Genomic DNA, 24,629 nt, shown 5'->3' with positions numbered 1-24,629 from the left:
AAGAGTTGTTGTCTGGATATATGGAGAGATAACAACAATTGCAAGTGGCTCATTACACTGATGGCTCTCTGATGGATGAACGTGCTGGTGCTGATGTCTACTGTCGTGAAATGAGATTGGAACAGTCTCACTTGCTAGGTAGACACTGTATTGTATTCCAAGCAGAAATCTTCGCGATTATGCGCGGAGTACATTGTGTGCGATAAAAAAAATTAGGCTTTCTCGCAGGCGATTTGAACTATTTGTGAGTTTAACTCATCTGCTATTTGATTTTGTTGTTATTTTTCCCACCATTCCAATTCTACCCCCTCCTTCCTTCTTCTCCTGTTCTTCCGATCAGGGAAATAATAAGAAGACACGGTAAGGCAAAAATCTCCCTACACACGGGGAACGTGCCATTTGTGCCAATATAATACATATTTTCCGAAATTGTTCTAGATTTGCAAAAACTCCTTTTGGGAGTGCATCTATTTTAAACTTGAAGGAGGCATCTCATAGAGGGTAAGGTGCTGGTCTCATGAGTCATATGTTCACCAAGAATCGACTACGAGGTCTGTGGAAAGAGAAGGTCAAATTCAACAACGGAATGTAGTACTTTATAGTACCGGATCATGATGGTGTTTTTATGGGTTAACCCTATGGAAAACACTATCAATATACCATGCAATTGGTGTAGTTTAGGATCATGAAAAAGGGGTGTTACGGGCTTCTCGTTTGCTCAAGAAATTAGTTACCTATTGTATTATCCAGTATTACACTTTTTACTACAAGAAGTTGCTGATATGGACAATAAAAACAACATTGCAAAACCAATGAATAAAAAGCACAGTGATAACCATTTTTGTATTTTAGTCTGCAAATGTGGGAATGCGTACAAATTACAGACACATTTCACTTTTCTATTAACGAAAGCGATCTTTGCGTTCCTAGTCGATCTACATTTTTTTAAATTATTTAATTTAATATTTTAGTTGAATTTTTTACGTTAGGCCTTTAACCCTGGCATACGCAGATGTTTTTCTATTTTCTCTTGTTATTGCAATGGGCAGGATGTTTTCTTCTTTCAAGCTATAAACAGTTTAGGTTCAAACACATTTCAAGCCTCTTATATGTAATACCGATACAATTGTAATCAAATCATAATGCACGAACGATAATTTTTGGAACCTATGCACAGTGTTTTAAAACGTCGTTTTTGTGCTCAAAATTAATAGCGTCTAAACCGTTAAGAAGTATAGTTTGTTCGGAGAAGTTGTTGCTCTTATTTGTATTTGTATTTATTTATTCATTTATTTTCAACTGACTAATAATGTCTTATTGAAATTATTTAAACCTAATTAACATTCAAATGGCACAAAATATTACATAAGACCAACATTGAATACACTAGCATTACGTTACGCATAACAACACAAAACAACAACAAAATTTTCTCTGCGGAATTCATAGGTCAGCCAAAGTTCCCACATGCTACCATGGAATCCAAGCAGCTCCGGTATGATTATTTCGGAACTCTCTATATCGTATACCATGGGGCCAAGTTCCTTGCGATAAAGCTTTTTCCTTCAGGGTTACATCCATTTCCACTTTGAATGATACAAAGTCAAGGGTCGCTGTGTCCTGCCAAGCGGGTACAAGCTTTTTCACAGATATTGGTGATTCAGCATTCAGGCATGTAGTTAAAAGATCGGCTATTTGCTCTTCGGTTACGCCACTCCCAATGTTGGACAAAAATAGCTTGAAGTTGTTGCCAAAACTGGAAAAGTTAGACTGCGAAATTTCTGTTCTCGTCGACGAAAGAGGATCAACTATTTCATGCGCAGGAGCATTCGAAAAATGATTATACGGTTGACTAGGCTTGGTGAAATCGATTAAACTGCTCACTGATACATTCAGCTGATCAATGCTGATCCTAAAATTTTTTATCTCTTCATCTTGCTTCTTATCGCGAAGTGCGTGCACGGCTACGAGGGAACTGGTTACACTGCGAAATCTAGCATTTTCTAATACATCAACGCACCGATCGCACATCCAGAAAATGTTCGAATTGCTGCATGCTGACAACTCATCAGCAGTTAGGCCAGTGCACCGCTCATGGAATACACGCCATCCACCGCAAAATCTATCACAAATCACCACTTCTGCCTTTTCAACAACAAGGTTGCACTTTCCGCATGCCATATCCATTATTCCTATTGGTACAGGAGTATGATTTACCCGTAGTGAATGGCGGCACGATAAGATGAAATAGATTTGCCAGAAGTTTTTTTTAATGCGAGTTGCGGAGACAAAAGAATTTTTGCCGTTTGTGAGGTGATAAATTCTCGCAAAAATCCAAATTTTCAAGGTGTTACGAGGTTTTCGTAATTGCAAATAACGGGAATATATTACCAGGATGCCTTAGTATAGTTCTGCATAACAACACACGTTTCGCGAGACCTAATTCCGAAATAAATACGCGTTTTCAGCACAAACAAACACTTCTATAATTGCGCATCCACAGGAGTGTATCGTTTAGTGATTAATTCACCTATAAGTGATATACGAAACTTATTTTCTGAACTAATTAAGATAGAGACTGTGTCTACGGCAAAGTTGTAGCAAATATTACTACAAAAGAAATTGCTGAAGACACTATATATCTAGCTTTACTGGTTTGCAAGTTATGGAACATATCATATGAATGACCCCTTAAAATTTGTTTTTTCATAACTTTTTTAGGCATCCTCCCACCTTCTTGGCACTTCTTCCACAAAGTTGTTTGCGGTATCGAAATACATATTTTAGTCGAACATAGTTACTTCTTATCTGTTGAATTTTAAAAGATATTCCAATTTTTGTGATATTTTTGGGGTAACTTCCACCTTAAATAACTCGTTAAGCAGCAAAAAGGAGCGAACATTCTGAAAGCACTAGCTTTTTACTTTCATGTAGTGGCCCGATCGTTAGTTAACGCGATTCTTCCCTAGTGTTATGTTCAAAACAATATGCCATCTCAGTGGTATAAAATGAAATATACAAGCGCACTGCGACAAGCAGCTGTACCTTTTCATGGTAAATTGCATAAAACATATCCATCGATAATATACTATGTGCAAAAAAAGAAATGGGATCTTTGACCACAATCAAGATCAAAGTACGAAACGTAGCCTATCGTGTGTTCGAGAAGTGTGTCAAGTGATTTTATTTCGATACCGCAAACAACTTTGTGAAAGAACTAATTTTAAGGGGTATTCCATATAATATGTTCCATACAAACTATTAAAGCTAGATGTATAGTGTCTTGAGAAATCCCTTTTTAGTAACATTTGCTACATCCTTGCCGAAGACACAAAGTCTCTATCTTAATTAGTTTAGAAAATAAATTTCGTATATCACTTATAGGTGAATTATTCACTAAACGATATACTCCTGTAGATGCGCATTCATAAGAGTAACAACTTCTCCGAACAAACTATACTTCTAAAGTTAACGGTTTAGGCGCTATTAATTTTGAAAACGACGTTTTAAAACACTGCACAGTGGAAGAAATCCGACCAAAAAGGCACGCAACTGTGGCCGGAGATATGGGGCTTTGAAGATCCGGAACATTTCCGGTTTTCATTAAATCTGAGACCTAATTCAGAGTTCGCTAAAGAAGTACAAAGAATTATGCCCTTAAAGCTGCGGAAAACTCCAGCAATCAAGACGCAATCAAATTTGTTCACCGAACGCACTTGTAACCTAAGATGTGGGGCTTTTAAGATCCGGTACATTAGCGGTATTCATCAAATCTGAGGCCTTATTCAGAATCCGCTGAAAAAGTACAAAGAATTATACCCTTAAAGTTGCGGAAAACTCTAGCGATCAATATACAATCAAATTTGTTCACCGCACGTACTTGTGACCGGAAATATGGGGTTTTGATGATCCGGAACATTAACGGTTTTTCATCAAATCAGGCTCCCAATCAGAAGCCGCAGCAAAAGACCAAAATCTATTCGATATATACCGTTATATAGCCTGAAGTTACGAAAAACTCCAGCAATCAAAACGTAGGACGATTTTTAGATTCTGAAATGAGAACAAAGTGACATTTTGGAAAATATGCGAGCATGGATGATGGAACTAATCGCAAAAATTTAAAAAAAATGTTATATAACAATATTAATTCATACGAACTTATTTCTAATCAATTGGACATGAAAACAAAAGAATTGTAATATGGTCGTAAAAATATCAAAAAAAAATTTACTCTAAATCAAACTCTGATTCAGCATCCAATTCTTTGTCAGACATATATGACCACTCGTTAAAGCTACATTGAATTTCATTGACGGATTTCATGTAACCCCAAATGACCGCTTCGAACTCGGAATCACGTTTTGGGGTTTTTATATTTTTGAACTATATTTGCCGCTGAATGTTTGCTTCAGCAGATAGATATCCTGATTAGATATTATTAGATCAATAAAGCAATTGTCTTGTCATTGTAAATTAACTTTTCGTGATCCATATAGCCGGTTCATCTTGTTCCTACACACTTAAAAAAATGAAAATTGCATGCGACGTAAATAAACAACATTGCGACGTATTTTGCTGTCTAATAATAGATTTTTACATGTTTTAACATGTGAATTAAAATATTGTATCTCTCACGGTTGAAAGAGAGATAAAGAATTGTGAACAAAGCGATTTTTGTTTCGGAGACATTTCGTGCAGATAAACATGAATATAATATTTGCGTTTTGATTGCTGAAGTTTTTCAAAATTTCGATGTATAGTTTTTAGTATTTTTGCTGCGGCTTCTGATTGGGCGCCTGATTTGATAAAAACTGGTAATGTTCCGGATCTTCAAAGCCCCATATCTCCGGTCACAAATGCGTGCGGTGAATAAATTCGATTGTACCTTGATCGCTGGAGTTTTCCACAACTTTGAGGGTATAATTTTTTGTACTTTTTCAGCGGATTCTGAATTAGGCCTCAGATTTGATGAAAACCGGTAATGTTCCGGATCATCAAAACCCCATATTTCCGGTCACAAGTGCGTGCGGTGAACAAATTTGATTGCATATTGATCGTTGGAGTTTTCCGTAACTTTAAGGGTGTAATCCTTTGTACTTTTACTGCGGCTTTGAATTAGGTCTCAGATTTGATGAAAACCGTTAATGTTCCGGATTTAAAGCCTCATATCTCCGGTCACAAGTGCGTGCAGTAAACAAAATTGATTGCATCTTGATCGTTGGAGTTTTCCGTAACTTTAAGGGTATAATTCTTTGTACTTTTTCAGCGGATTCTGAGTTAGGAATTCTGAATCAGATTTGATGAAAACCATTAATGTTCCGGATCTTCAAAGCCCCATATCTCCGGCCACAGTTGCGTGCGGTGAACAAATTTGATTGTATCTTATTTCCTAAAAAAATTTTGGTTTGGTGTATTTATTGTCATACTTTTTCAGCGTCTTCCAACTAATTGCCTTTTTGGTCGGATTTCTTCCACTGTGCACTGTGCTATGAGAACTGGTAGTGATTTAGACATTGACCACAGAACATGAAAAAAAAATTTCTTGCATCAGGCAGTTTGCTTAGTTTTATCTTTAATGGCAACAAGAATATAATCATTGAACTCAATAATATGAGAGGATCATAGGAGCAGCAATATTTGTATATTCGTCGAATGAATAACAATAAAATTTTCTTCAAAAGCTGTTCGTCAAGATAATATTTTTTTTCTTGGCCAATTGCAATATGCATGTATGTAAGAACTAATTAAAGTGTTATCCCCACTTAAATACAAATGTGATTGATTTTAAACAAGGGTGTTGAGCATATATTAGTAATGATTCTATTGTCATCCTACATATCTGAGCATTTTGCTTAATGATAAATTTAAACGGGGACTCGTTCCAGGCTTCGCTTCGAATTTACACACGAGTTCTCATTTTCACCTCCAGTTCATTCCATGTACTGTTTCTTGAAATCAAAACAAGGATCTTGGTATCAATAAATCCGCAATTTATTGTTTGAATGTCGATTAATCAACGCAAGTTGATTTTCCCCTTTCCAAGCGTTTGGCCTGTTTCTTATACAGTTTATACAGCAGAATAAAATGTTCATCGAGTTTGGCCAACTTCCAGCGTAATTCTACGAGATAACAAACTATAAACATGCACCTCTTACTACACAACACCATTACCTTCGGAAAATGAGTTTCTTTAAATGAAACATCAACGTGATAATTACTGCCAAACGTTCATTATGCCTAACGTATATTATGCCCATCTTCCATTATGCTCAATATCTGTATGCCTAATGTCCATTATGTTTAACGTACATATGCCTAACATCCGTATGTATGCCTAATATGGTGCACCCTACTAGATTGGGTAAAAAGCGGACAGAATCAATAGCTTACAAAATGGGGTGATCAGTCTAGTAATACAAAAAACAACAGTCTTTGTCGGATGGCTGTATCGATTTACAATTGTCAAGAGTTAACCACAGACCATCACATTATTCACCTCATTTATTGCATGTAACACTGAACAAAATATCTTCTACTATCTATCACAACCTAACAATATATCTAGTCTAAAAAAGCATCGAAGAATTCATTGTCGTCAGCATGTTTCCCGAGTGCAACGACCAAGTTCGATTCACAAAAGAAAGCACAAGGATTGCGCAATCGAAACAGTTTGCCTCACAGTCGCTTGATGTAATCCTCTCCGTTGGTTTTTTCGTCCATCGCTGCCTACGTCCAATTTATAACGGAATCCTCCATTCTCATTCGCATTTCAACCCCTAGTCTGGCCGAGCTGAGAAACTCTTCCGTACACGTTTTCATCCCAGCCAGCTCAGACAACTTTTCCCATTCACATCACAGCACAACACAGTACCCTTCGATTAATAGCCGTGTGGCTGTGTGTTGTGTATCCATGGTGGTGTTGGTCTAAGCAAAACAGTAAAGCTTGAATGGAGCAACCAAGTCAGCGACGTCAATTACGGCACGAACGAACGAACGAACGAGTGACGATACTACCCTTCCCGGTGGGTTCATTGAACTCGTAGCGGTGAGACAAGTTTTCGCTCGTATGCTTTCGGGGTGGGGGTTACTGTAATACAAGCATAAAAGCGTCGGCGGCAGCATCGGCATCGACTGCAGGCTGCAAGCAGCTGATTCAGCTGTGCTCGCACCTCGTTGTCGATGAGAGAGACTCGGAACCGAGAGAGTGGAAAGAGGAGAAAAAAGAGCAAAATACGTAAGCTGATAGACGAAGAAATACGGCTAATCCGAAGTTTTCCCGAAGTGAATGCATCGGATCGGTTCGGCTGGCGAATCGTATATTACGATCTCCAGCGGGTAGTTTTCGGGAAAAAGCTCAATATTGTTGTTTGAGCATGATATAATAATGTATGCAGCATGCATCCGTTTTAGGGTGGAAAGGCTTCGCTTGAGATTTTGGAATGAGTAGAATGTTCGTTTCGTTTTCGGTGCAATTAAACTGCCTAACAGTTGCAAAGAGGTCCTTTTTCTCTCATAACATTGATTTGACACGGTGAATTGTCGCAGAATAGGTGTGCAGGGATATTTTTATTTTGTTCTTCACACGGCTCACATATGCAAGGCTTGCTATTCCGTGAATGTCAGTTTTCTGTGATGCAATTCAAATCGTTGAAATAAATAAAGGGTTCTCTCGAAAGTTATAAATTGACAATATTTACGGCCTTTCCTGCGGAAATTAATAATGTACAAGTAAATTTTGCGTTTAGACTTTGTCTCATCAGAATCCGACAGCAACTTGATAGGACCAAACTAGAGCTGGATTGATGCTAGCTCCAAGAAACGAAAATATTATTTCTGATTCTGAGCAAACCCCTAGTCATGTAAGATGCCCCGCAAGAAAAGGAATTCTGATTAAGCTGATGAGAATTAATGAAATCAAAACGTTTGGCTTAACAAGTCAATGCAATATGCACTATGCTATATTTCTTCTTAGTGGAGAACAATTTAGGTAAAAACTATATTTCTCCAGTAAGGATAAAATTGTTTAAAACCATCTTTGCGTTTGTTAAGAGCACAAAACTTTTAACTAAATTCGTTATGGGATTTGCGACAGAAGTGATGAGACGAAATCGAAACGCGAATTCCATAACTAATTTAGTTAAAGGTTTTGTGCTTTTCACGCGCAAAGATGGTTTTAAACAATTTACTTTTTACTGGAGAACAAAAAGTTTTTACCTATTTTTTTTCTCCATTAAGGAGAAATACATATAGCATAATGTATAACAAATATATTAACGTAAATTATGTGTTACACTAGACACGGTGGCTAATCAAAGCATCTGGGTGATTATTAGCGAAAATTGAGAATTTGGTTGCGTACCAAAGAAAACGTATATACCCGTAATTTCCTCTTCCCAGTAAAGATTTTGGACATCGGCATAGCTTCGTTGTGATCTACCACCATTAGCAGCAGCAGAGCAAATAAAAATTTCATCTAAGTTCGATGACGCCCGCTCGTCAAATGTTTACATTCTAAACGGCTAGCCTAGTATATATATATATATATATATATATATATATATATATATATATATATATATATATATATATATATATATATATATATATATATATATATATATATATATATATATATATATATATATATATATATATATATATATATATAAGCCGTGGTTCTTCTAACTGGCGCTTGGCTTTAAACTAAACTTTAGCGTCATACTTTTTATATGACGAGATCAATTTAATTTGCAATAGGTAACCAGAACTAAAGTTATTTATTAAATTCAACGGTTTTTGCAATTATATATTATCGTTGTGGTTGAAAAATGAAATATTTGTCTAGCAATTAGGTACCTATTTTTCCTTTTTCTGTGCAATTGCTTCGATATTTGGAACTAGTGCGCATTATAATACATCATTGTGCGTATCTACTTTTGACTTGAGACACTTATATAAAACATGAAAAAATCGTTTAAGGAAAATGACGGGAAGAACAAGTTACTTGGTGAAAAGTGGTTTTAATTCACCTATTCAATCTAAGTAATCTTTAACTGCCATTTCATTACTTAATGAGTGCAATAATTTTACGGAGTTCATCCTCTAATTTATTGGAATAATCATATGAATTGGTGAGTCGAAATTCAAATTGCGCTATTTAGTTATCAATTCGTAAAGAAGCGATTGTTATTAACATTTAGGAAAACTTATTGAGTTTTAAGTTAGGACCTTTCAGGCTTGATAATCTTGCAAATCGATTAGGGACTTTGGGAAAATATGTTTGGTTTCCCATCGGATTTACCCTAATTTTTGCAGGATTACCCATTTGTAACCTTTTGTTCTTGTTGCCTTACCATGTTTTAGAAATCAATGACAAGCTTTTGTAATTATTATTTGTTTCGTCTATAATGTTTAAATTTTAAAGCGACTAAAATTCATAGAAACAATATTGAAAAACATTATGAATAGATCAAGCTGTTTTCGTTGAAGAATTACGTTATCTTAAATTTTGTTATTTCCATTCCAGTTCATTTGGACTTTTGGTATGTATAATTTGTATAAGTATCTCATTTTTCGAGTATTCATTCTAATCGTGCCAAACTTTTTCCCACACTGAGAGAATATATTCGTAAATCTTCTGGTTCGTACAGGCAACTTTCGTAAAATCGTCGGGAAATATACTTTTTGTACATATGATGAATCATTTGTAATTCTATGGTAAGGTTTTAATTTTTATTACGATTTTTCGTAAATACTGCAAAGTGACTTTTGTAGGTTTATCACGAATCGGTTTTATTAGTCAAACGAATTGTTTGAAACAATATTCGAGACTATTTCCGGAATATGCCTTTGTTTTTTGGAGAATTTCCAAAATATTTACATGCAAAAAAACATATCCCTGAACGAATTTATTTGTAAATCTGCCACGAACAGCTTTCATTAAAACAACTTTCCTAAAATGTATGAATTGCTTCTATGCTTTCAGGTGAAGTTTTTATTTGAATTAGTCGCTCGTGGAATTATTTCATAATATGATATTATATAATATTATCTATTTTATAAATCGTGTAATACACACAAAAATCATGAAATTTGCGACATTCGTTCGTAATATATACGAATAATATTCGATAATATAATATTTTGTCCAAGTTTACTTCATCAAATAATTCGTACTATTCACGAAATCGATTCGTTAGCAACCCACAAAATACATGTTGTACTAGTAAACCCGTAATAAAAATAAGAATAACTTCAATAACTCCAAAAGGAGAGTTTCGTAAATATCACGAATATTTTATTTTATATTAACGACATAGATTCGTAGTCAACTCACAGAATTAGTTTTATGCGTCGATCGATTTTTCCCCAATGCCCAACACTACGAAAGGTGCTCGTAAATACAACGAAGTTTTTCGTGTATTTTATCAAGCAAATTTTACCATTAATTAATTAGATTTGTTATCAACGCACGAAGTTTGTTTTGCGTTATTCGTGGTTTTTGCCGAAGAACCCTCACAATATTTATTCACAAAGAAATTAATTACTACGAGAGTGCATCGAACTTTCATCAACATTTTTTTGTATATGTATCGAACAAAAATGCTACCATCATTCTAATACACAATAGTGGTAAGCACTTTAAAACAAAAACAATTTTGTCAGACCCATATTAATTTTTTCAGTACAGGCAACTAAAGTTTTCTATTGGTTTCTCTAGACATGATATGCTGCTCTGTACCTATATTGACCTGTAGTCAGTGAACAGTGTGGATGTTTCTCCAAAACATGATCGAATGTATTGTTGGTTTCCAGGGTACATGGCATTGTCTCGCCTCTTTCAGCATTCATGCAACTCAGTCCAGTGTAATTTACCGTGTTTTATTAGCCTTCCTATATCTACATGTTCGTATGTTTGATAACTTATAAATCATACGTCTGTACTTTCATCACTATTTTGAGAATTTCAGGAAAATTGTGGACTAGAAAGTCGAAAATAATATTATCTTTATCGGGCAAAACCAACCTTGAGATAGTTCCTGTGAAAATTTTGATTTTTTCATAAAAATCTAGTAGTTTTCAACTTATTGTTGTGTTAAATTAGTTTCTATATTTGGAGTAGAATGTATACCCCTGCTAAGAATCCAGCGACACTTGGGTAGTGTGCAGTAGAGAAAAAGATGATAAAAATAAAAATTGATAATTTTTTTTGAAATTCTTGCTATATTTTCAGATATACGTTGATAATAATAAGTTCAATTCACTGTGTTTCCATCTTATAAGAGCCTAAAGGTGTGTCTGTGATTCTAAAATTTATCATTTTTATAGCGGAAATTTGAAATGTTCTCAGAACTTTATAAATTAACGAAATCGTAGGAGGTAAATTATAAATTGTAAATTGTGCTAACGCTCATGATTATGGAACCGCTGAGTAAGGGAACATGGGGAGACTTGACCAGGTTTTCTGTTAAATCTACACGTTATAGATAATTGTTGTATCTCGCGCTTGGTCAAGTCTACCCATGTTCCCCTATCATTTAAACATCATGGTGGATGCAGATTATATAGGAATTTCCTGTGTGTCCCGTAACTCCTCAACCGGATGTCTGTTCACATGTACACAAACAGACATTTGCCGGCCGTGTGGTATCTGGCGGGCTGACATCTCTCGAAGTATTTTAGCAAAGAATTGACCCACTAGATTTCTGTTCCCATGTGTAAGAGGTGACTAGCAACAGATGTGGCTTTGGTCCACTAGGACTGGATGTCCGATTAGTTCTCGATTAATCGAACCAATCGATTATTATGGAAAGTAATCGATTAATTTTTAATCGATTAACGAATTTAACGATTATCGGATAATCGATTAGTTAGCGTCGATTATTGGTCGATTAATTTTTTTAATGCACGTGAAATTTTAATTTTAATTTATTTATTTCATCTTGGGGACAAGCGCCTTCAAACTACAACTTAACCAAAAATACTAATTAGCATTGAAATTCATAGGTCAAAGAGCAACAATATATTGTGCCGTCAACTGTAACTTTGAAATTCACTTCTAGGGGGTGTTGAAACACCATTAACTTACGTTTTTGGAAGTCTTACATTCACGATCATATCTATGAATAATTTGAACAGATCAGTTGGAAAGATTAGATCAATCGCGGAATTAAGAATTGAACGTTGTCATTCGTGCCGGATTCGCTCTATAAATACTCTTAGGTTGTCTTGAGTTCAAGCAAGAAAAGGCTTAAAACAGTACCGGCCGCAAACGGTCTGAAGAGAAGGAGAGGTTTAGGTACACTATATGCGTCTGACTAACAGACACTAGATCCATGAGAAGTTCTTTGAATTCTGATAAAGGGTCCTTTAAATTAAACTTGGTAGAAGCAATTCCGTCTTTATGCATGGGCAGACTGGGTCAAGGCCAGGGGCCCCGAGATTTTGGGGGCCCACACTTAGCATGAATATAAAATAATTCTAAAGACTATATTTTAAAAAATTGCTTCACTCAGATCAGTAGCAGCTCGAAATCACGCATTGCACCGTATCCCGTGTGATCAAAATGTTTAAAGAGCATCAGAGCGGCAGAAAACGAAGCATTGCATCACTATTGAACCAATTCAAACGTCAATCCAACATTTCCATTCAAGTTTTAATTTATTTTTAATGACAGTGCAACGTTTGGTACACCACGTATATAAAGTTTTAAAGTCTCCGAACCTTAGCCAACCAATCAACAACCTTGCTTGGCAAGCGAACTGCGGATGTAGCAAAATATTCATTTCTCAAACGCATCTTGGTCTTTCAACGGACAAATCCACCTGGAAGCATCCAAACGTACGAAGACTCGACAGTTTTTGTCCGGATTTGGCATGTTTCACTCTGCCCGGTCAGTGTTAGACTGGTACAGAACCAATAATATTATTTTTGTACTACACTCTGCCGTACAAAAAAAAATGAACGTAAACGTTCGTGAAATCCCAAAAAAGAAGTTAAATAGAGCTATTGTGAAAGTGTCTCCACGTATCTACCCTAGCTTTACCCTAGAATTGACTAAAGAGGTCATGACAAATGTGCGTGCATTTTGAGGATATTTGAAGAACCTCGGCTATTTGGCAGAGTAAATATTTTTATGTATATTCAAAGTATGCTTCACACAAGCAGAATATTCTTGCAGTGCTGAAATAAAATATATTTAATTTAAAAATTCAGTTTTTCCTTGCTTAATTCAAAACTTCTGTTTATGAACACTCGGCATCTCTTATATTTCGATTGTTTTACATTACTGGCATTGAAGGGAATGATACCGATCATACTGATGGATTAGAGTATTTTTTATGTTTCGCTTTAAAAGTAATTTTAAACAAACTTTACGCGACAAATAAGGACCTCTTTTAATATCGACCTCTTTTAATATCGAATAGCGATCGTGTTATGGCTGTCTTCGACACAACAGTTTGTTCAATAGGGATTCTGTTATTATTATATAAAATTCGGCCATCTGTAAGCAAAGTGGAATACTAGTTGGGTGATCAGATTACACCATCTGGAAAGACTATAGCGTAGTTGGTAGGTCAGCTACACTGTACGCAGCTCATCTGAGTTCGAACTTCCACCGCCGCAAATAGTGTGTTAGGCAGTTTGCTACTACCGGTCATATCGGTCAGGAAAACGAAACTTTTTAAGGTGCACTCAGATTATCTTTCTTTTTCGACGATATTTGGACATCAGGTTGTGAAAATCTGGAATAGTCTTTGTTCTCCATAAATTTTGAATCCCACTTTATATTTTGTTAAATATGTTCGACACGGTTGACTGATTTGGCTCAAATATGAAAGCATGGCATGAGGTAGAAGTGATTCCTTGATGCTGGGAATCAGTTTTGGATCATACTCATTCTCGACAGCTGTTTATACCTATTCAATTAAAGGGGCCCTAAGCTCAATAGTGCCCAGGTGCCCCGAGTAGTCTAAAGACGGCCCTGGGTAGAAGATTGTGAAGCCGGCATTAGCCATTCGCCGAAATTCTACTGTATACCGAAGTGAACGCTCATCATAATCAGATTGAGATGGACAAAAGAGATTATAACTACTAGAGGGAGCATAGCGCTAGTGTCTCCATGTATTCACGGACTGAAACATGGGGTCTAGCTCTAGCATATTGTATCTCATTACTTTGACATGTGTGTACCCGAATTAATCGATTACTTCGATTAATCGATTATTTCTTGGTTTTAATCGATTACGATTAATAGCAATGTAAAAAATAATCGATTAGCTACTAATCGATTAATTGGAAAAATCGGACATCCCTAAGGTTGATAACAGTCTATTATTTTTCTTGGGACAAAACCAGCCTAGAGGCCGTATGGCACCCGGTGAGTTGAAGTATCTCAGTCAAGGGTTCCTGATCCCATGTCGTACAGGAGTTCTCAAGTCGAGGTATTTCTCCGTGCCGAGGACTGAATGGCTAGTATGACTACAATATGCCATTCGCGCATTGCGTGTCGTCAGTCTTACCCTTGTTATGCTAAACGAAACTGTGACACATTAGTGGACGTTTGTTTCTTCGTAAATCGTGGGGTTCAAATGATGGTCATGCGCCTACAGGCGCTATAGGCTATAAACGTTTATAAACCAACGTGTTTGGTATCTTCTAACTACTGCGCCACAAGTGCTGATTATGAAATGTATAGGGCTGGGATCGAGTATGGTTAGAGTAGCACAAATTAATCTTCAGCATAAACGTACAGCAACTATGATTCTATTCCACCTTGTACAGGAAAGAAAATTTTCCATAGCTTTGATTCAAGAACCGTATTTCCATGAAGGAAACTTTTAAGTTGTAAAGCTATTTAACCAAGTCTTCGTGACTTTCAATAAAAATGGCATGGCAAATCCACGTTTAATGCCTCGTGCATGGATACTTGTGGTTAGTGCTACTGACGCATGTATTACATCCGACCTCACAACTCGCGATATTTGTGCTGTCACAGTCAACATGGCTGTTGATAACATAAACACAAAATGCGTCTATTGTTCAGCATATTTTCCACGTGATGACCTTCAGATGATTTCAAAAGGTTGTATCATACTGTGGCAGAAATGGGTTTCCACTCGTATTTGGCAGTGATGGCAACCGAATGAGAGGCACCGAATTGATGGAATATTTAAGTGGTACAAATCTGCATACGCGTAATGAAGAAAATCACCCATTATTTGTACAGAGTCGTTAGATGTAACTCTCTGCTCCGACAACATTAAGCATGAGCTGACGAACTGGCTCGTACCCAGTGAACTCGAAACGTCTTTATCTGATTATAAGTACATCGTCTTTGATTATTTAGGCGTCTAGATATAGCACCTTCTTGCGGTTATACTGTGTAATAATTCAATTTTGAGTAAGTGATGGTACCAGATTAAATTTAATTGTGTGAACTTTGTGAATGTAAATTCCCACTCACAGTTTCTGACGAAAAAGGGTTGGGGTAGAGATAGCGTAGTTGGTAAATCGATTGCCTTGTACGCAGCTCACCTGGGTTCAATTCCCAACCCCGCACATAGGGTTAGGGATTTTTCTAAAGACATTTATCTAACGCGACAAAGAGGCGAAGGACCCTTATGTTAAAACCTCTATAAGAAAAAGGGGTTATAAGCTGCCACGTCCTTACAGTCATCGGGGAAGGAAAGGAGTGTTAGTGTTAGGTACACAAATCTGGATTAACCTTGATAAGTGGCAGTGGCGTAGCCAGAAATTTGGTTTGGAGGGGATTTTGATGAAAATCGAATTTTTTTTTGAAAAAATGCTGAAATTTAATATGAGTTTGATAAATTATTGAAAACTCAAAAACATAAGTAGTCTAACAGATGTTATTCCAGTCTACAAACAATAAGGATCAACATGGAACAGTTTTCAAACTTCTATAGATTATTTTCTTGTATAATATGTCAATGAAGTCAAAAATTGCGATCTTTTAAAGTGGGATAAATGATCTAAAAAAATTTCAACGTTCAAGATCACCTAATATAATAATCCTTGATTTTGAAGGTTTGACAACTTCGGGAAGTTATCAACATAAAACAGCGCCTGCTTTGATATAGAAATTTTAGTGATTAACTCTCATAGAGGTAATTATGGTGAATTAATTTTTCAAAAATATTAAGAGACATGGTGCCTTCAGCAATGTTTTTGATAATGTCATTTCAAACAATTTTGTTGAAAATATGAAGGCTACATGAATTCAACATATAGGGATTTAAATGGACTGGGCCTGCTATATTTCTTCTTAGTGGAGAAAAATTTAGGTGAAAACTATTATTTTCTGCGCTACGGATAAAATTGTTTGAAACAATCATTGCGAGTTGAGAACACAAAACCTATAACTAAATTATGGATGGATGGAACTGAAACTTGCGTTTCGACTTCATCTCATCAGAATCCGACACTAACTTGGTGGGCGGACTACGCTTGCGCCGAATTGATACTAGCTCCTGAAAATGGAATCACTCTTTGTGTTTTTGAGTCCTTTTAATATCTGGGAATTATTTGTTTTAAATCCAGTTCCCTTTTTTTTTGTAAGCTTCAAAGGCACCTTGAACGCAATGTGAATTTATTATTTAATTACCGCAGAAGAGATTTATCAAATACAGTAATTTCAGAATAGCTTGTTGTAAAGGTTTTCTACTATTATATTTCGATACTCTGAATATGTGGGATTTTTATGTCTTTGACAAAGTTGTTTGAAATAGCACTTTCGAAAACTTTGCTGGAGACATTAAGTCCCGACCCAAATTTGGTTGAAGAGTAATTCTTGTCTATAATTACTTCTAGGAGGATTAAGCGTCAAAATTATCACAATATATACGCGAACGGAGGTCTTAGTGGAATGTCTTAGTGGCAACGTCAAAATTATTCTATCAGCAGATGAACAGTTTTACGTTTTGAAATTCTTCAATGTTACTTAACATCGAAATTTGGCAGTTTCGAATAAATGTGATCGTGACCGTTAAAAATTTATCGAGCATTAATTTTACTTTTCTTCAATAGTCAACCTCACAACTTGCAGTACTAGTACGTAGCACACAAAATTTTAGTACGCCATTCATTGCATCCTGCTAAGAGGCTATTCATATAGTTGATAATACAACAAAAATCCAATGCTCATAAAACCGACCCTTACCTGCTAGAGACAAAATTACATCAGCTTTCAACTAGTTTCTGAAATGTTATTCTTGTTGTTAACCATATTGAATTGTTATCTAAACTCTACACAATCTAAAAAAATACATTTTCAGCAAATGTTGAAATGTATGTAAGTTTTTGGTAAACAAGCTTATGTTTTATATTCAATCAAACTATTCAAATTTAGATTCCCATTCGAAAAATTGTCTCTAATCCATATTTTGAAGCATCTTTCCAAAAATGAACTCATAATAATTCAGACAGTTATTTTATTTTACATTGAAGTAATTTGACAACTATGGGATTTTGGCTAAGAGATAAGTTACAAGATCCCCTTCCCACAATTTTCCAAAAGTTCTCATGACGCTTTAAACACAGTTCTCAATGTAGTGATCAGAGAATATTTTTCCAAAAATATTTTGTGGAATATTAAATTAAATTCGTCAGCATCAATTTTTTTTTCAATCCAATTAATTTTAGTTTGGGGGGGGGGGGTTTAACCCCCAAAACCCCCCCTGGCTACGCCACTGATAAGTGGTATGATCTATGCAACTTTCCGAAGTGACATCATGCGTTAATTGCTCTTTAGAATTTATGATATATTTATCGTTTGTTGAATTCCGGATAGCCAGCTGTCGGGAGTGTTACCTATGTTCAGTTTATTTGACTAGCCGTCAACGATTTTATCATTCCTTGTATCAGTATTCCAGCAAAATACAACATCCCGAGAATTTATTCTATTATCTATACTGTCTCCGAACATTATTTGAAATAAATATACTAATACCAATAAAATAGAACAGTTCGTAATACATGTATTATTTAACGTGTATAGTTGTTGACACCTCGTCCGAATAAACATCTATATGCTGACATTTAAGTACAGTGAAGACCCGATTTTATCACCACCCGATTTCATCAGCTCCCGATGTTATCTGCCCCCGATTTTATCAGCTTTTTGACCCGATTTTATCAGCTTCATATGAATATTGATAGTTGGTAGTTTGATGGGCTCTAGCAGACGAACCAAATTGAATTCGAGTACCGTAAAACGGGGGAACATTGATCAATATTTGCACATTTTTTCGAATAACTTTCTGAAAATCAGGTAGATGTAACTGTTTGCATTTTTAAAACAAGTATTGGTACCCATAGATTGAAAACGTCCAAATTGTTTGGCAATTTATTTCGTTTTACTATAAAAATAAAATTTATTTGTTGTAAATTTTCATTCGTTGTTTTCGGGGTAGTTTTGATCAGCAAAATATGCTTATCTAAACAAGCAATGATGCTCCAAATGTTGTGCAAATTGCATATCTGCAGGCCCGATATTGTGTCATCTCGTAGGAAAACAAAATTGTCTGGAAGGATACGGTCGACTTTTATCGAACTTTTTCGGGAAAATAGTCGAAACAAAATGGTTGGCAATAAAAATCTCGGATTTTTTAAAAAAAATATTGGACAAAAATATTTACAGTTTCTAAAAAAGTGATCAGTTCAGTCGAAGTTGCTTGATGAAATATACAACGAATTGTTTGAACAGATTGAAACTATGCATGAAAGTTGTATCATTTTCAATTTGAATTTGTGTTCATAAAAGGTACATTAAATGACGAAAAATCGTTGCCAGTAGAGGCTGAACATGTTTAAACTATGGTTTGTATTTTGTTTCGATGTTTTTGTTAGAGGGAATCATCTTATCGTACGTTACTGAAAAAAGTCAAACTTACCCCGGTGATCAAAGATACCCCGTTTTACGGTAAATCCTTTTTTGAGCATAGTTTTTATATCTTAGAGATCCGAAACATGCAAAAATTTTTTTTTGAATTTTGCGCTGTCTTAAAGAAAGTTTAAGCTAAATAATCAGGAAAGGTTATGAGGCTATATCTAGGGACTAAAGAAGAATATTTTTATCAATGTCCCGGTTTTATCAGCCTAACATTCACCAAGGGACTGATAAAAACGGGTCTTCACTGTATTGGTTTATTTCGTGACGCACGATTACATAAGATTCCAACTGTTATGTTATCGCGCGCGGTATTATGCTGACTGGAGTGCATCTTAGTGGTATGAAAATGCATTAGCTAAGTACCTGATACGACCGACTTTGTGTATCGGACATATTACGGGCTAACCGCGCGTAGTTTTTCAAAATTAATAATTCGCGACATGGGAAACTTAAACTCCATATAGCCGCTTCTGGAGAGTGTTGCTTAAATTGTATTTATTCGAATATTGTTCAAACAGCGAGCAAAAAAATTAATATTTTTTCGTTACATTAATCTATCGAAATACGTTACTAATTGAACAATAACATAAAATGTATATTTTTTGTGTATCTTACGACGATTATTTTTGCTTTCTATTTGATTGTTTATTTTCTGACAAGCTTTCGACTTGTCACCTACCAACCGCCAACTTGCCCCGGTGCCGCCCTATAGTCCTAAATTTAAAAAAAAAACTGTCAAAAGGATTTATTGGCTTTGGATGACGTTTTTGTGTTTAGATGTCTTTTGCAAACTTGATCGTGTTTCAAAATCGATTATCACATTAACGTTTCTAAAGAAGGTACTTCCATTAATAAACATAATTTTTTATTTAACGATAAAAGATATGAAAGCTTTATACAATTTATATGAATTCGTTGGACCTTATTGTATAAGAAAAATTCGATCGGGGCATTTTAGGGTACTTAATTTCACTCTTTTTTTGCGTTATGACCTATTCAGCAAAAATATTTGTGAAAATCCTGAAATTGATATCGAAGTATTTTAGCATTTTTTAAAAATTATCTATTTCACTGGAGTCTGATTTTTCAAATAGATATAAGCTATAAAAATTTATGATTTGGAGAAAGCATCAAAAAACTTATTTTAATGTAGCCCATACTTTCAGAAAATATATCCAGAATTAACTGTTTTATGAGGTTGCAAAACATTCTTTATTGTATCATTTTTTCATAAAGACAAATTAAGCTAAGCAATTTGGATGCATGATGGAATTCATTTAAACTGGTGAATTTACATTGTCATAAAAACGTCGTTGTATTTTTTTATGTATGGGAGACCGGGGCTAGTTGGCGTTGTATAAAAGTGCAGATTGTTGGCAAAATCTCTGAATTTTAACAAAGCGATTGTTTTTACAGACAAAAATATGTGACGTGGAAAACTCCGGGAAGTAAGTTGGCGTTATATATGTGTTCGCCAGAAAATAAGCAACCGAATTGAAAATTTTGCGCTACATTTCAGTCTCTATTCCCCGACCTTATTACTTTAACGCTTACTTCATATTCGACGTACATTTTTGATATTCTTCAGGCAATTGTCCGAAGTAAATGTCCCCTGAATTGATGAGACACACCAGAAAAAGATTCTCTTACTTTGGAGTAAATTCCAGAAATAAAATTTTTTGATGACTGTTTTTGCACTGTAAATAGTACTGCCAACTTGACCCGCGTGCGACGCCGCCAACTTACTGCAACCGCATTTTTTATAAAAAGTATTTAAAAACAACTTTTGTTTATAGATAGGTACAATAACTATACGTATGCTGAAAGCTCTTTTTATGCACTATCGAAAAATATAATCTTTCGTGGGAAAGATTTAAAACCATCTTAAACAACAAAAAATGTTTAAAATTAAGAAAATTTACTTAGTATGCTCAAAAATACAATAGATATATGTTATGCAACAAAAACACATTAGACAATGTATTTCACACTACTTGAGTTGAGGTACCCACCGAGAAACTGTGCCATATGTCTAATAGAAAAAGGGACTCCGCCAACTTACCCCAACCGCCAGCTAGCCCCGGGCTCCCCTACTTTTGATCGTCTTTTTCGTGTTTGAAACCTCTGTGCGTTATTTATATCTCGAGATTGATATGAAAACAAATTAGTGTATTCTAAAAAACTATGTAATACGCTAGTGTATGAAACTCTCTTCAATAAACCCGAATGATACAAACTAATAGTATGCGGCAAACATAAAAAAGTTGATTTTAATATACACTTTCCACCATATAAATATAAGACTTCTTTAGTGGTATTCAAAGGGGAAAGAAATAATGTGAAAAGACATACGAACCGCTCCCCCTTCCAAGGGCCGAATTCGAATCTGCAACCCTTGGGAATCCGATCCACTGGGCTATGGTGAAGTACCGGGAAGAATAGATGATTTTTGCACTGGAGACAGTGATCACTGCCTGTAGAGTGAGAACACACACAACCGTCGCTGTCACCCAATCCCGCGAATAAATATGATTCGATGCGTTAAAAATCCTTATTGGGATTAGGTGATACCACTAAACTGCATACGAAAGTGAACAAATGTTTATCTCATCAAAATAGTAGCTTGATAATGTCCAACACTCCACACCGATGGCATATAAGAATAAATCCGAATGTGCAGTATAAAACAAATTTAGTCATACGAAGAGATTTTTGATAATTTGCATACATGGGATGTTAAAAATACTTTAATAGGAGATACATAAATAAATTTAGTTAGTGAATAGTTAAAATATAACACAAGTTTGTGGTTATTGAATTTTGTGAAATTTTGAAACAGAGACATTACCGATGCCACTGCTGTTTTATATCAAATTTGTGCCAAATGGAAAACGGACAACAAACTTGGTCTAGGGGATATTTAACAGAAAGATAGAATAAATTACCACTTACATGTTAGCCTGTTTAATGAGTGCTCAATTAGATTATACCCTCATGGTTTACAATTCGGTTCTCAACCAGAATTGGAGCGCCTTAGGTAACTGTGCAGTCTATTCTGAGTGTTTCATATTCGCTCCACTAGGTCATGATTAGTAAATCTTCAATTTCTTTTCGATTCCCATCGAGAAGCAATTCCTCTATGCGTGAGAAACCCAGACCCATTAACCAGAATTATTAACGTGAGAAAAAGTTTTAGAACTAAACAGAAATGATTAAAACCAGGAGGAAAAGCATTGCCAAAACGTTTAAGCCAATCGAAACAAAACATAAGTCTTATGTACAACAACCAAGGAACAACATAGGAACAAGATAAGTGAATTTGAAATTTGGTTACCTAGAGACGTCATTTTCGTAACGAGTTCTGGATTTCTAACGGGATTCAGAGTGAAGGAAATGGAGCTCACTTGCTCTGCTCGGTATCGGGATTTCTTCGAAAACTGCCCTCCTCTATCGGAGCGTCGGATCACTTCAAGGGCTCTCGTTATCTCAATGTACCGCTTCAAACAGGTCACACACGCACACACTCGTTAGCACAGTGTAGTTTACCGGTTCACAGGTTTATCGGGTTCAAGCAGTTGCAGTCGCGATAACGTCATTTTTATGATCATGTCAACGGAACACAGTGGTAACAAAGTAAAGAGATTCCCCTCCAACCGAATCCCGAGCTTACACACTGCGCAAGTAAAATCCTATTCCGGTAGGTGCGCCGCCTTCGGTCGATTCATTCACTCTGTTTTCTTTCTCGCCGCTCGGAGTAAGGTTAATTGGCTCTTGGCTGCGTATTCTTCTATCAGGAAGCACTATTTCTTCATATTAGTAGTCACTTTGTAAATATTTTGATAAACTTGAAACTGGAATCACTTATCGCGGACTCTTTCTCGATCCGAGTTCTATCACTTCTCGTTGTTCTCATCAGGCAGCAGGGCACGCAATTGATACTGCGCTCTGAAAAGGTCACTCTAGTAAACACAATTGTAATGAAACATGGGCAGTTTCTTTTTCCACGCGATTATTCTTCGCTGGCGTGTGCTCTATTATAGTATTCTAGCTACTCAGCCTCGGGTTCCTAGCAAGGTTCAACAACTGATAAAAATTACATCTGTGAGCCATATTTGTATGTACACTACAACTCTCGCTCGCGAAATGATCTAAGTAACCGCTGAATCACTTGGTGTGGTATCCTTGCAGTGAAAAATGCACAACAAAAAACATAACGCCAGATAGCCTGGAGATCACTAACGAGCCACTCCACCACCGTAGGCCTTCTACGATGAGCAAAGGCTGGCAGGGCCGGGCTACAACAAAAGCTGGTACGATGGACGGTTCATCATCGAGTTAAAAAGACACTTTGATTCTTCACATTCAATATTTTGAACACATCCCGATCTAGCTGGCAGCTGCTAAAACAGCAGGATAGTAATTATTCCACATTGCAATAGATTCACTTGATTTTCATATCACACACTGATCAGTCTTTACGGTGAGATCTCTAGTAGGCGTTTCACATTCCATCGCTCGGCAGTCACCAGCCGAATAATTGCTGGTAGGCGACACTTTTCTGGAACAGTCGACAGGTTTTCCCGCTTGCTACGTTTTAATCCATATTTTGTAAAAATATTCCTCCCAGTTACTGGCACTTTAACGAGCCACCTTCACTTGCTAGACACATTTATAACGAGCTGTACATCACATTTTGATCCCGCTTTCTTCTCTTCCGCGAGGGTATAGTCGTTTAATGCACTTGCATTCACCGTAAATAATGTTGTTTTAAAAACACACTTCACTGGGGAGGCCAATATCTTCTGTTTACATCCCACAATCTTGCACCTCATCCGTATAAATATGAACTACGACGAACAAACAATACAAAATACGAGACAGTCGGTTTAAGGTCAATGTCGATCATGCCGCCGATGAGCGAACTTTTGTGGATAAGCAGCTTTGTTGCACTTTTGCGATCGACCTTCTGTGGCTTTTCTACCAACTCTCACTTTCAAACGGATCAAAAGTTCCACTTGCGACGAAACTTAAACACTATAGACGAAACGTGTAGGAGCAAAGAAACTAGGATTCGCAATCAGTTACAGTGAAAAGAAGGAAGATGAAAAGAAAGCAGAAAGCACCAGTAGTTTCAATTCTCCCGGAATCCCGAAGGCAAGTCCGAGCCAGGACTCCTTCTGGAGGGCTGTCGAGCGAGGTGCCGGTATGTGCGGTAACCGTGGAAAATGTAGCCTTCGGCGCGCGCGGAACTGGATGCGATGCGATGCGAGTCGGAAAAAAACGTGTACGAATCGAAGCAAAGTAGGTTACCAACTGAACAAAGCTGAGTCAACCGGGGCCCGAGCGAGGGTCCAACAACATTCGCCGATCGTGTCTGAAAGCGGTGTAGCCGCGTGTCGACGTCGCGCTATGCTCTATGCTATTGGGCTAGCTCGGCTCACCGTCATCGCCGTCGTCGTCGTCGCTTGCTCTGTTGATGTTTGCCAACCCGCAGGAATGTTGCGAGAGGGTGAGAGTGAAAGCAAATGTTTACGCTCGCTGGCAAAGGAGAAAGAGAGTTATTACGCGAGCTTTTGAGAGGAGTGTTTTCCGTTGGGGAAATTATTTAGAGCGACGAGAGTACCTTTGACCACGACGCCCACGAGCGGGTGGCAGAGCCAAGTTTTAGCTCACTGTCGACCATTCGTGCGTTTGTATTAGTGCCCGTGAGAGT

General features: G+C 36.5%; 1 protein-coding gene across 1 annotated transcript in view; it reads right to left on the bottom strand.

Moving 5' to 3' along the window:
* The window catches only part of LOC131693040 (hormone receptor 4), a 125,110-nt gene extending 101,113 nt beyond the window's left edge, over positions 1–23,997 (bottom strand). The window contains exon 1 of the mRNA XM_058980513.1: positions 22,251–23,997. Within this exon, the coding sequence (XP_058836496.1) occupies positions 22,251–22,263 (13 nt within the window). The 5' untranslated portion in view covers positions 22,264–23,997. The remainder of the gene's footprint in view (positions 1–22,250) is intronic.
* Positions 23,998–24,629: the final 632 nt, after the last annotated feature.

Source organism: Topomyia yanbarensis, chromosome 3 (assembly GCF_030247195.1).
Source record: "Topomyia yanbarensis strain Yona2022 chromosome 3, ASM3024719v1, whole genome shotgun sequence".
In the NCBI taxonomy this organism is placed as follows: Eukaryota; Metazoa; Arthropoda; class Insecta; order Diptera; family Culicidae; genus Topomyia; species Topomyia yanbarensis.
The sequence above is the reverse complement of the archived record's forward strand: the minus strand, read 5'-3'. Positions and strand labels throughout refer to the sequence as shown.